Source organism: Aythya fuligula, chromosome 7, assembly GCF_009819795.1.
Source record: "Aythya fuligula isolate bAytFul2 chromosome 7, bAytFul2.pri, whole genome shotgun sequence".
Lineage (NCBI taxonomy): Eukaryota > Metazoa > Chordata > Aves > Anseriformes > Anatidae > Aythya > Aythya fuligula.
Genome location: NC_045565.1, coordinates 5,889,159 through 5,903,209, shown reverse-complemented (window position 1 = coordinate 5,903,209; position 14,051 = coordinate 5,889,159). Strand labels below are relative to the sequence as shown.

The 14,051-nt window shown below is 42.1% G+C and overlaps 1 protein-coding gene across 1 annotated transcript; it reads left to right on the top strand.

The window, feature by feature from the left end:
- The first annotated feature begins 8 nt into the window (after positions 1-8).
- Positions 9-9,921, top strand: ECD (ecdysoneless cell cycle regulator). Its single transcript, XM_032191657.1, has 13 exons — positions 9-193; positions 280-397; positions 484-571; positions 1,091-1,272; positions 1,830-2,022; positions 2,901-3,029; positions 4,181-4,306; positions 4,873-4,958; positions 5,754-5,860; positions 6,567-6,750; positions 8,057-8,124; positions 8,253-8,467; positions 9,055-9,921. Exons 1-13 carry the CDS (start codon positions 13-15, stop codon positions 9,283-9,285), a joined length of 1,908 nt encoding a protein of 635 aa, XP_032047548.1. The 5' UTR covers positions 9-12; the 3' UTR covers positions 9,286-9,921.
- The last annotated feature ends 4,130 nt before the right edge of the window (positions 9,922-14,051 follow it).

Here is a 14,051-nt window from a genome sequence, read left to right as displayed (position 1 = left end):
AGCGCGGCTCTTATGGCGGGGGACGGGGCTCCAGGCGAGGACGCGGTTCGCTACCGCCTCTTCGCGGTGGGGCCCGGAGGCGAGGAGCTGCTGCGGGGCTGCGCCCGGGACATCGCGGAGCGCCTGGCGCCGCTGCTGGCCGCCTACATCTGGCAGCGGCAGCCGTTCCGCCTGCGCTATGTGCCGCCGCGGGGTGAGCCCGGGGGGAACGCGGCGTGAGGGGCGCTGAGCCGCTTCGTTTCTCGTGTTTTATCCTGTTTTCTCTCTGCGCCCGGCCAGGAGACACGCCGGAGCACCTGGGCGGCAGCACGCGGTTCGGGGATAACGTGGAGGACGAGTGGTTCGTCGTGTACCTGCTGCGGGAGATCACCAGGGCGTGCCCGCTGCTGGCGGCCAGGTGCGGGCGGGGCGGGGGGCGCCGAGGGGACCCAGCCTGGCCCCGGGCGGCTTCACCCTCACGGAAACCCCTTTCTCCTCGGCCAGGGTCGACGACAACGACGGGGAGTTCCTGCTGATAGAGGCGGCCGAGGTCCTTCCCAAGTGGCTCCGTCCGGAGAACAGCGACAACAGGGTGCGTACGGCCCCGGGGCCGCCTTGGAGCCTCTCAGCCCAAGTGGTCTGGAAAGGACTGGGCAGTGTTCTCCTCGGGATCCTTCTTGCATCTATCCCAGCTTCCTAGCTCAGAAGTAGCCACTGGTGTTTTTTCCTCCCGTGTTCTCAACTGCTCAGCCACGAGGGTTTGCTGCCTGGATGATGCTTTTATTCCCCTGTCATGTTCTTCAGCGGTTAGGTTAGGCTGTCTGGGTCTCCTGAAGCAAATCTCCAGTTGAAGAGAGACTTGGTGTTAAGGAAGTCAGATTTAGTGAAATACATATAGTATTCTTTTTTAATTTATTGGTTAGATCATGGTTTCTGGCACCTGTATTTATATCATATCCCATTAAAAAAAAGTTGTTCCCTGTGTTATTTCATTATTTGTGCTTCAGTAATCTGAGTTTAAACAAATAGATTCTTGTATGAAACAAAATTTTGCATTGCTTGGTGTGTGACTGTTCTTACCCTGTCTGATGAGACTGTTACTGTCTGCCAGGTGTTTTTTTACAAAGGAGAACTGCACATCATTCCACTGTCAGAGACTCAGGAGCAGGAGGACTGTGAGCCATCTGCTGCCTGCCCAACAATCTCACAGGCGTTACGGCTGTTGTCCACCCGGTCGGAGGAGCTCCTGGCCGCAGAACCCATTCGAGCAGCGGTGTATAAGCGCATCAGTGGGTATGTGGATGGTTTCATTTGGTTTTCTGTTGGTTTACTGCTGTGATACCACACCTGACAGTTGCAGGAATTTCTGTTCCTTCACATCCGTCTTGTACTGATTGGTGAGGAAATGTGAAAGTTGTGCGAGCTTTTAGGAGCCCATTGGGGAAATGAAGAGGATTGCAAACTGCTGCCTAGAACCAACATGTTTTTCTGAGCATCAGGTAGTTACAGGTGAGGTTAGCTTGTGCGTTATTTTCTGCAAGGATTTGGCAGTGTGAGCCAGATGCACTCAGTGCAGTGAAGGATACTGTAGAGCTGGACGTGTTAGTGAAGTTCACAGTGATTCATCTTAACAGTGTGTGGATTAAATTTTTATTAGCCGTGTATTTCATTTTTTTTTTTTAAACAGATACTTCAAATGGTAGACTAGCTGAATTTTAACTTTATTTCAAAATAACCTTCTGGCACATAGAACAGTTTAATTTTAATGTGAAAATGTGAACTATAATTAAAAAGGAGTGGTTTGGGCATGCTATGTACTTAATACAGTGTGTTGCTATTGTATGATGCAGGTATCCAGAGAAAATTCAGGCCTCGTTCCACCGAGCCCACTGCTACCTTCCGGCAGGCATCGTGGCAGTGCTGAAGCAGCGCCCTTCGCTGGTGGCTGCAGCAGTCCAGGCCTTTTACCTGCGGGATCCTGTAGATTTACGAGCATGTCGCACTTTTCAAACTTTCCCTCCAGAGCAGCGTGTGATGACCACAGTAAGTCATCCCTCTAATGCAGCTTGTTGTCATTTAATGAAGTTCTATGGTCAAGTTAGATAAACACATGGATTTCACTTTTAAAATAGTATGTTTTCTAATATATTTTTTCATGAATATACAGTTGATTTTGTAAATAGCTTTTCTGCCTTCAGATTGGCACTGACTTTCAACTGAAATCAGAGGATGCTGCTAACAGCTTGTTTTCTGAAGAACTTGCTGAGTAAACTGGCCTGCTTGTGTGACCTGAGCAGTTTGGCAGCATTGCCAGCCAACATGGAGTTGCCCCTAACTGCTCCTTGCTGGTTGTTCCTGGGCTTGTCACCTCAACTGTAGTCACAGTGGTTTCCTGAAAGCTCTTTTATGAGGTGGAATATTGACCAAGCAATGTTGCACTTCCATATGGTGCTTTGCTCCTAGACTCCTGAAAATAAACTTGAGTCAAGTTTTAGGCTTCTGGGATGATCTAGTTTTGGATTTTGAAATCTTAGCTTTAGTTTTGTGAATTAAGGAGCCTTTACATCCTTACCTATAAGTGTGTGTGTGTATATATACATACATACATATATGTATATACACACACACACATATATATATGCACACATACCTTTCTGGCATAAATAGTGAGGATTTTTTAATGTATTTAGATTGAACAAAGTTCATGTTTATTTAGGAGATACTGGGAACTTGGAATATTTGTTGTGAAATCTGAAAAGTGACATGTCTTAAGCAAATATATGTATTTTGAATATCATCCAAGGTATTGTCTTAATATAGGTACTTTTAAAATACAGTTCAGGTGGAACTGTTGGGAAGTTGATGCCCATACAGAGCACACTCACCAGTGATTTTTTTTTTCTTTGCTTTGGCTTTTGCAGGTTACATTCACCAAGTGTTTATATGCGCAAATTGTGCAGCAGAAGTTTGTCCCGGACAGACGCAGTGGATACACCCTGCCCCTCTCATCTCACCCTCAGTACAAAGCATATGAGCTGGGCATGAAACTGGTAATTATTTTGTATGGATTTTCTATTTAGTCTGTTTGGTGTTTGCATGTGTCCGAGAAGTGACTCTCTGCTTGTAAGTTGTCTGCTTGTACAGAAAAATACGAGCAGCTTGGCAGATCCCATTTTTCTGCAAATACAATACTGTGGGCGATTTCTCTTACAGAATAGGGCACTCCTGTACCTCCACCCCTGGAAACCATCCCAGTCAGGATTCACATGGTTTTATTTCTGTTGCTGAGCTGGTGTTAAGCCCAGTTAGTTTTCTTTTAAGTAATATCAACAATGGTTTCCATCTTAGGATAGATGAGATTTGTTTTAGCCTCTGCCTGAAGCAGTTCATCCTTTCACATTCAAAGTTGCTGCTTGTGTTTGTGCAAGGAGAAGTTTCTGTGGACTGAATTTGCATTTCAGTTCTGCCTCCTGTGTGCTAAGAGTGCATCAAAACTGCAAGTGCCGTGCCTCAAGTGCCAGAGCTCATAGGGGGGTGGCTAAACACTAGTGCAGCCCATGACCCTGTCCTGCACCTCCTGCACCAGGCACGTCCAGCTCCTTACGGTGCATCTTTGCTGCACAGAGAAAACGTAAGCAGTAGCTGAGATGGAAATGGGTTGGGATTGGTGTGTGTGAAGTGCAGAAGGGGTACTGGTACAGTGTGCCCTGGGGCCCTGCTGCAAATAGAAATGCAGCCACCTGTTTTCTCACAGATAGCAAGATAACAGGATAGCAAGAGGGGTTTTTTTTTGTTTGTTTGTTTGTCTTTTTCTTCTGAAATTTCCTGTCCTGAGACTTGTGCCTCAGTGCACCAGGTTTGTATCCACAAAATGTGCAGGCTAGGCAACTTGGCAGTTCAGCACAGAATATAAATAGAGATGAAATGTTGGCGCTTCCTTGAGGAGTAGCTGGTGAACTATAGATCTGTATTCTGGGTTGCTTCTCAGTGACTTGCCCCTGTAGACAAACTTTGTATGTCAGGTAGCAGTGTCTTGCTTTGGAAGTTGGAATCTGTCTTTCTGCAGCAATAATGACAACCATCTTTGGTATCTGTGTCTCAAATGGCGGAACCAGAAACTCGGTGATAGGAAGTTCTTTATGCAGTCATGCACTTAAATTTCACGTCTTGAGAACAGTTTGTTGTTGCATTGCTTATACAGGCTCATGGCTTTGAAATTCTGTGCTCCAAGTCCAGTAAAGCATCTCCTGATTCCAAGAGAAATGAGTTTAGCGGTCCTGTGTGGGAGAGATTCCTCAATGGCCTGAAGGAGAAAGATTATTTCAAGGTGAAGTACTGTGTGTGTGCAAGTGCACATGCATGCATCTTTTATGCATTCCAGAAGAAAAGAAAGGGAAAAAAAATGTATTTTAGCTCTTGAGCTTGTGTAAGTACTTAAAGCAGGTTAGGAAATCTAATGTTTCTGTCTATGGAAAGTGAATGAATATCTCTAAAGGAAGTATGAGCAGTTTGTTTTAATTTCTTTTGGAAATTAGAAAGGGAAAAGCAGGATTTGGTATGAATTCATCTATCTAAAGAAAGGGGAAATACACTCAAAGAAAGGAAGGCACAACATGGTTGTGTGTCAATATAAATGTTTTCACTGTTTTTTCTTTCACCTGCATGCATCAGTAACTAAATGGTCTTAAAATTCTATGTTTAATACCCCCCCCAAATCTCATTTGAACCCATATAAATTACTGCAAGTATGAATTGCAAAGCAATATTACCTATATGGATTTTTCTCAGCACTCAATTTTTGTGACACAAACAATTGTCATTATGAAATCTGGCTGTGAAAAGGAAGTGGAGGGAGAATTGCTTATATTCATATGTATGACTTGCATTAAACAGGGAGAAATGGAAGGCTCTGCAAAGTACATGGAGCTATTGCATATGGCAGAAGATTACTTCCAGCAATCTCTTACTAAGGAAGAAAGGTAAGAGCTACTTGGAATCAGTGATAACACAGTACCTACAAGTACTTCAACCAAGGTTTTTTTTTTTTTTTTAGTACTTTCTCAAAAAAAATCAAAACATTTTTCTCCATTGTACACTTAATGTAGCTGCTGTGGCTAGGGCATACGAGTATTGATTCCTCTGGATCACTGTTAGTAGAAGCTACTGCTTGACTAGCTATTTACCTTGTTTTTTTTTGAAGTGTTAAGCTATTCCAAGTGAGTTAAGAGGTAACGGAAAAAGCATTATTAATTTCATTGGTTGGCTGTGGAACTTGTTTTAAGTTTCATTGAGAAGCAGTCCCAGTGAATGATAAATATGGAGTAATCTGTCTCCTTTACTTGAGACAGGCAGCTGGCTTTAGACTTCTCCAGAAGATCAAGTCCAAGAAATAAATCATTGCAAAAATATTTGAGGATTTGCCAGTTCATAATATCTTGACTGTTACTTGCTTGAAGTTCCAGTTTGTGCTGTTTGGGATCTGTCTATCCAAAAGTTTATCAAAACAAAGTAAACATTAGGACCAAAGGAAGCGGAAGAGAAATGGGCTTTGGAGTCATCATCAAGGAATTACAGCAATTTACTGTGTTTTATTTTGGCTGATACTGTCCGTGTAGTAACCTGGTACTTCCCCATGATTTGCTTATTTTGACATATTCGTGTAGAAGGAGTAATGAGGAATTTGCATGAAAACATGCATATGGAGTGTCAGATGCCATTGGCATTGTTATCTGAGCAAAAATTTATTTCAGTAAGCTGAATTGTTTTTCTTCTAGCTGTATTGAAGTGAGTCCAGGTGATGAAATCTTGTCATTGCTCCAGACAACAACCTTTGATGTGAAAGAATTTGAGAGGGAAGCAGCTTGTCTTCCTCCAGAGGATGGTGAGCAGGATGTAGCAGGGGTGGTGTCTTCCTATCCCCAGTTGTGCTTATTTATGCGGAGAGAGGTGGAATGTTCAAAAACTGTATCAATCTCTGTATCTACTTAACTCACCTCCTGTCCTGAGATTGATAGACGTGGTATTTGAGGGCAGCCATTTAAGATTGAGGCAGCCAGTGCGTTTGTATAAGCCCCAAAGCCTGGGCTTGTTAATTGGTAAGATATGCAATCCAGTTCCTGATTTGATACCGCTAGGTCAGGAACACTATGCACGCATGTGCCAGGTCAAGTACTTTGTCCACCAGATGGAAAGTTGTGAAATGTTACATGAGATGAAACTGATTCCAATACTGACAGCACAAAGTTAATTAGTATCTGGCCCATTCTGATGGCCCACCTAAGGCCAACATAAATGTTGCTATTAGATGGTTTTACTCATTTAATCAACATGTAGCTGGTGCCAGTGTGCAGTACAGGTCACAACTGTATTTCTGGATGATCTTTTAAAGCACTAAAACCAAGGCTGAGCTTTGTTTTTCTCAGCCTCTCACTACCTCATACCTCATGTTATCAAGTATGAGCATGAAAACTTAATCCTGCAAAAAAAGTGAGCTACAAAATACTAGTGGTACTCTCCACCATCTAGGTTGGGACGTGTGGGCTAGCAGGCATGTGCACTAATAGAAAATATGTCCTTTATTCTTTCAGATGATAGTTGGCTGGAGATTTCTCCAGATGATCTAGAGAAGATGCTGAAGGAGGCAACAAATGAGTTCCATCCTTCCTCAGATGAAGAAGAAGAAGAGCAGAAATACAACTTGGAAACAGTTGCTGAAAGTATGAAGGCTTTTGTGTCCAAGGTGTCAACGCACGAAGGAGCGGAAATGCCATGGTACTTGTATTTTGAAGTTTGGGGTCTGGTGTGGGATGTGTGTTCATTCTGTTAGAACCCTTTCATCTGTAATGCAGAGAATCGAGGTTTGAAAGTATTGATGCCTACATACTTCGAAAATTACTTGGTGACCACTGACACTGGTGCAGGTAGAAGTGGTGGGAGATGCTGTATGTTTCAGAGCTCTTACTTAACTTTGTGGGTTTGTTTTGGTTTTAACCCTTTTAATTCAAAGGGTTACTGCTTTCTCTTAGCATAGTTTCTAGCACTGCTGTTAAAATGTACATCTTAAGACAGATCATTTTTGCTGAAGGTTTTCTGCCATGAAAGAAAAATGATTCAAACTGCTAAGATGGCTTTAATGAAGCTGTACAGAAATAATGTGTAACTTAATTTCAGGGAATCTGAAATTATGACTTGATTTTTGTGGTACAAATCTATCTAGATGTCCTGTAGAAAATAATTTTGAACATGCTGTGCCAGTTTCTGCACCAAGGCACATACTGTGCACCTAGAAGCAGGAAAAAAGAATCACTGTGCATCCCTCTCGTTGTTCCCAACAGTGGAAGAGAAGTGCTCATTGAAGAGACTTGACTATGTAGGCAACAGCAGGATGCAAATAAATTAATTGTTGGGCTTAAGAAAGGGGGTGCGAATGTCATTTGGACAGGCCTTTTATTTTAAAAACAGAGTTAGGTAGTAGAATATTGTTCAGGTTCTTCTTAATAACTTCTATATTGCTGAGTAAGCTATGTCAGGTGTGAGGGGTTTATGCTCTTACGGCCCTTTCTAAGCGGTGTGAGAGCAGGACTTTGATAGCATTAGTGTCAATGTCTGATGTAAAGCAAGCTTCTGCTGTTATTTAAAAAAAACAGCAATTTTTTGGTTGGTTTAGGCGACCAAAAAAAGGCCAACACTGAGCTTGATGAGAGACCAGAATGAAGCCTTCAATGTTCTTCCTAGGCAGGAGACCTCAGAGATTCTCATCTACTTAACTCTTTATCTAGGTTATGACACCATCACTTAATTCTACAAGGATGCCAGGCCTACTTACTTTGGTAACATTCAGTGTGATTTTTGTTGGGCCAGTTAGAACAATTAAAGTTGGTTTTCTTTTCTCCTTCAGCCTAACGCTCCTCTGCTAGCTTTTTATTGCTAGTTCACACAGGCCACGGGTTTCTAAGCCCTTTCTGAGCCATCGTTTCAAATGTCCTAGGCTTAAGAGAAATCGGTATGTCATTTAGTCTGTGTCAGAATTATGCAAGCCTAAAAGCTTATTTTAATAACAAAATATCTTTTATTTCAGGTCATCTGATGAGGCCCATGTTACCTTTGATGTAGATTCTTTTACAAAGGCGTTAGACAGAATTTTAGGTGAGATTGCTCCTTTATTTCTTTTGTCAGAATATCTCATAGTTATTTAGTGTCTCTGGGTTTTCTGATGACCTGTGGGCACTGTGCTGATTTGTTTGCTGTCTGTGCTTACACAAAATAATAAACAGGGGCAGACTCAGAAGAGCTGGATTCTGATGACCTGGATGAAGAGGAGGACTTTAACTTCTCAGACGAGGATGATGAAGACTTAGATGCTGAAAATCAAAGGCAAAAGCAGAAGCCTAATGAACTTATAGGCAGTCTCAAGTCATATATGGATGAGATGGACCGTGAACTGGCACACACCAATGTTGGGAGAAGTTTCACCACCCAAAAGAAAGGGGTAAGTATCACTTGAGTTCCTGTTTGTAGCACTGTAATTTCAAGAGCTTTAGTAGGAAGAAGAAATACACTAAAAGTAGTAATTCCAGGTAGTGCGATCAACGTGTGCCCTCTAAACACATGCTAACTAATTACTAAAAAAAATAAAATCCTATATGCAAACAAATGTGCTGCAGTTGTGATGTGTTTTTTTTTTATTATTATTTGTTATTATTTCTTTTTTTGAAACAAAAACTTAGCTAAGCTTTAACTTGCATTGATTCCAAGGCTTGGTTTCATTTCCTTGCAAGCTGCAGTTTGACTTCTTACGTTTCCGTAGCAGATTAATCCCATAAGAAACTGAGCCAGGACTCACTCACCCTCTATGTCCTTCTCTTGGCACTTAAGCTGTATGATAGAAAGTGCTGATTTCTAACTGGCATGAGCATTTGTTGATTAAATTCCCGCCTCTCAAGGCAGGTTGGAACGTTCTGAACTTAGTTGGCAGCAGAACTGCTTGCTTTTTTGCTTTCTTTTGTTTTCTTTTTTTCCCTTCTCTTGTGGTTAGTCTGTATGACTTGTCTTGATGAAACATTTTATTTACTACAGGCAAGTTCTGCTAAAGGAACTACATGTCAAGATGCTGGCCCCGATTCTGAAGCTGAAGATGCTGAGTTGACACCAGTTGATGTGGATACGAACCTAGTAGCTAACCTGCTTGAATCCTATAGTGCTCAGGCTGGACTGGCAGGACCCACCTCCAACATTTTACAGAGCATGGGGGTGTATTTACCTGAGAATGCAGATCAGATTGGCTCTAATAAGGGAGCAGCAGAATAAGAGACTGTCTTCATTCAAAAGACATGGCTGACTGGGGAAGGAAGCACAGAAAGAGAGTAGCAGTATTTAGAAGAAAAGACAAAAGGTTTGAATTTAAAGCATTTTGTGCATTAGTTATGTGTGGCTTTAAAGATGCAAAGTGAATTTACCTGGAAAAGCTGTCTTTGAATACTGTCATGGACAGGATTAGGATTTTTCCAGTGCTGATATGTTTTCAGAAAGCTGCACAATGATGTGACTTGAATGAAACTCTTACTACAAAACCCATCTTTAAAGTTGACATTCCAATTTGCTGTACTTCTAAAATGTCCTTTGCCCGTTATGAGCTGGTTTCAGTATCTGGAAAGTAGTTCATGGTCTGAAAGTGCTGCTGCGTACAGAGGGAGACAGAAATACCATGTGATAGAAACAGTATTCTCTTACAGATTTGGGGACACTGATTAAATAAATGTTCAGCAGACTCTGAACATTGTGGCTTTTCAAAAAAGTACAAATGCTTCATTGTAAGAACTTCTGATAATTGCTGTAAGAATGTTTTTTAATTAATTAGGAGTATTTGAAAGGTAATTGAATATGTAAATACTTTTATAAGTATTTTTTGAATTTATTTAAATAAAAGCAGAAGTGCAACTTGGATTGCTGGAGCTCCTTTTTATTTGAAGGTATGCATAACTTCCTCAGCGCAGTATCGGAAGTTCTTGGAGTTAAAGCATTTTCATAATGGGGCATTTTTTGGATTCCGTTATTGCTGAATGTTGGTAGCGTGCCAGCAATGTGTGAGCCCAGTCTGAATGGTTTCAGTTGTGTGTGGGTTGTTTCTTTTTTTTACATACAGAAAATGTAGCCAAGAGCTCAGCATGTTGCTTTCACATAGAACAAATAATCTATTCTGGATATGGAGACTTAGTTTTAACCAGATAAATATGAAAGAAAATACATAGAAATTCCTGTGTTACAGAGAGCAAGAAGGTAGACCTGCCAGAGTTGAACTGGGTTTCTGCAAGTCTTTTCTATTTTTCTGCACAACAATTAAGGAAGTATCTTAGCTGGTAGAAGAGAAGCTTGCTCCTGAAGGTATGCCTAGCTGCTTTTAAAGGATCGAGTTGTTATTCCTGGTATCAAGGTCTGGAGTCTGTTTAGTTCAAGTCTTTGTTTTAAATGTTTGGCATTATATTACCTGACAAGGCAGCAAAAGCTGTTTCCTTGTTCAAAGTGGACACTTGTTGGATGACAAGTTTCAGTATGCCATATAGTTTCCTTTGCCAATGAAGCTTGACAGAAAATTCTTGGAATGTGACACATCAGCACAATTTCACTGAAATTCCTGAGACCACAAAAATTTACCTGGAACACTTGCTCGCTGACTTCTCTACTGATCTATATTATGGTGTGTTTTTTTTTTTGTATTTTTTTCTGTTTGTTGGTTGTGGTGGCTTTTTTTATTTGGTTTGTTTTTTGGAAATGATGACTATCTTGTGAAATGCTCCAATACAGTGTCAAAAACATGGACTTTCAGTAGGTGAATGAATGAAGTGAATGCGTACAAGGAGTGTGGTGGCTGTGCTACCTCCACATCTGGCCCCTGTTGATGCTGTGTGAGATACTTTGTCAGCAGCTTCTGGAGAGTACTGGTGAGCTGGGCAGGTATTAGAGATGGAAAGCAAAATTAGGGGGTACAAAGATGCTGCTACAACCAGAGGAGTTCGGATTGCAGAGTGGTGAGATGAAATAGGATGGGATTAGACAACTCTACACTGGAAACCAGAAACTGAGTAACAGTTCTTGAATTGAGCAGGCAAAGATAACCAGCAGGTAGTGGCAGAAAATGGGTGTACCTGAATGTTGAAAAGGATTTAGGTTTTAAGAGGGAACATAATGGTGAAGCTACATAACTTTCTCCACGGAGTAGTTTAATCAACTTAGATACTTTCAAAAATAATAGGTACTGCCAAAAATCAGTTCAGTTTGAAGAGCGTGATCAAGTTTGAACTCTCCTTGGCCTGTACTGTACGAAAGGTCAAAAATGGATCAAAAGACACTTCTAATGTATTATCTGGGGAAAAAAAAAAAAAAAAAAACTTCTCATGTTCAGAACAAAGCAGCTCTTTTGGAGGCACTTAGCTGCTCGTGCTTCATTGGGTAATCTTACTTTGCCATCAGCTGGCCTGTTATTTCTGTGAGGCTGTGCTTATCCCAGCTCGTTACATTTGTTTAGCAGTCTCACAGTGGAGACCTTCAGGACGGGAATTACTCAGTAGAATTTGCCATCTAAGAATAAGCACTTCCACTGCTTTGAAGTAGTGTATGAGGCATTTCTGCTTTCAATTTTGAAAGAATATTTTCAGTGGAGGAAGCCTGATGGAATTAATTAGGGAAGACAAGTGCAGCATGGTTCCCTTTCAGCAGCTTGCTATCAAAGTTTCCATTATATTCTAAATTTGTTTTAACTAGTACTGCATTCCAGCACAGTTTATTCACTTTGCTCACTTGAGTATCTGCCTTTTGTACTGCCCTGTTTATCCTAGAACTCCTGACCCTTCCCAGAAATGCACTCTTCTTGTTTGTGGCTTGCTCTCTGGAGCCCCAGTTCTGAATGGAGCAGTTGTTGACTGGTACGTTTCCAGCAAGGAAACAAATAACACCTCTTTCATCTTGTAGAGAGGAGATCAGAATGAATCCCAGGAGGTGGTAGAGACCTTTAACTTGTGAAAACTCTTCTGAACACCTGGGCTGTTTGGCTGTTGCCACTGTTCCCACTACTCAGCTTTCTGGGGGAGGTGGGAAGCCAAGAAAGAGCCTCTCATTCCTTTGAGCAGAGGGTGTGCAGTTCGGCTCAGAGCTCAGCAGCTCGCAGGCCCGCCGTGCTTTCAGCATGAGTCTAATTCCTTTGTGGGTGCTGGGGAGAAGGGGTCACTGTGTTTAACTCCAGCTGGCTCTGTGTAGATGCAGCTTGGTGCTTCAGTCGGTTTCCTGCAAGTAAACTGTTTAGAGACCTTGCTGTGTGAGTGGATGTCAGCCTCCCCAGGTGCCATGAAGGATCTCCTCCCAGCACGGTGCTTTTCTCCTGCTCACCTTTCCATCCCTTCCAAATGGAACGTAGGAATAGCAATTACCACCAGGACATGCTCTTTGAGATGGTGGCAAAGCAATCTTTATGAATGTTTGCACAGCTCCTGCTGCAGCTACTGACGTAATTTTTTTTTTTTGAGAAACTGATTTTTACTTTTAATAGCAGCAGGAGTCAGGGCTGGCCCTTTGTACCATCCCGTGGGATGCTGCAGCAGCAGCTGCCCCCCCTCTGCTTTTATGTCTTGGAATGGAGCACGAGTACATCTGTGCTGGCAGGTCCAAGATGGAAACTTACGTCTTTCTCCAACTTTGTTTTATTCCCCTAAGAAAATATTACCGCAGAGGGCAGTTGGGATTCTTGGTATAAACAACTAAATACACACCCACTTTAAAAACAAAACAAAACCTGAACTGCTCAAGAATGCAAAGAGTCCAGAATGTGAAGCCTTAACTGATGTGCATTGACTGTGTTCCTCAGCCACCAGCAAGATTCCCACCTCGTGATGATGGATAAGATTTCCTCTTACAGATTCCAGGCGCTGATAATGAACTCAACAGCAAAATCTGTGCCTTTAGGGCAGATGACTGAGATTTTTGATGCAGTCATGTTTCAGTTTGTCTGGTGTATGAACTCTTACAGTAACACACAGGCAACCTGTCCTTTGAAGTAGGACAGAAACGTGCAGATGCAAACATGTGCTGGTTGAGCTTCCAGACAGGGAAACCATCCTGTGGAGTGCAGTACTGTGACTTCTTTGGGTGTGAGGCTGTAGCTAAGGAGCTGAGTCATCTGTGGAGGTAGAAGAAATCCTGTGTGTTACCTCTGTGTCGAGTGTGGATTGCCAGTTTGAAATAGAGCCTGTACTGAAGCAGGTTGGTCTTCCCAGGTGGAGGACTTCACAAGCACATGAGGATGGGAAGTGAAGAGGGAAGGTAGGCCTTTGTTCAGGATAAAAAAAATATAAGCAGGAGACTTGAGCACTGTTGCAGATAGGAGGCATAAAAGGAGGCATTTCCAGTAGAGACGTTATAATTTGGGGAAAAAGGAGTCATGAAATCCAATGGCTGCAGTGATGTTAATCTAACGTAGTTCAGACTAGCTGCTTTGTTTGTCACTCGGTGAGGGTTATTAACCTTACCTGCAGTTACAGGGCCATAAAGTTACGGAGATGCTGAAGGATTAAATGTGAAATGAAACTATCCCGTTGACTGATGATGCCCAAAGGCTGAGAACTTATTTAAGAAATACACAGTATGATCCCTTCTCTTTTCTGTAGGTCTTTCTTGTCTCTTTTTTCTTCTAGTTTAATTCTTAGCAGTAGCACTCCCTTTGGCAGTTCCAGTTTGGTCTTGAAATGGAATATAACCCAGCTTTGGCATTCTCCACGTTGTGTGCTGACAACAGCCATATTTAACGATCATATTTCCTTCAGGTCATTGCTTCATACTCCTCGAGACTGTAGACATTTTCTTTCACTAGTAAAAATTCTCCAGGTTCTCGTTGCTCATAGCAGAGTTGCTGAATTTTGCGTGGTTTCTGTATGCTTTTGCTGGGTTCATGTTACACAAATCAATCAACAGCGTTTCACAGATGAAGCTGCCTAACTGCTCTCGTCCTGGTCCAACACATCCTCATTTAGCATCCAGATTGCTGTGTCCCCTGCTATGTATGAATATTCAGCTTCTCACTCCTTAGA

Bases quoted from the DNA above. Each gene is read 5' to 3' on its own strand.
- ECD (XM_032191657.1), top strand. From the start codon at position 13: ATGGCGGGGGACGGGGCTCCAGGCGAGGACGCGGTTCGCTACCGCCTC. The intron at 2,023-2,900 runs GTAAGTCATCCC...TGGCTTTTGCAG, and splicing joins AGCAGCGTGTGATGACCACA to GTTACATTCACCAAGTGTTT. The intron at 4,307-4,872 runs GTGAAGTACTGT...TGCATTAAACAG, and splicing joins AGGAGAAAGATTATTTCAAG to GGAGAAATGGAAGGCTCTGC.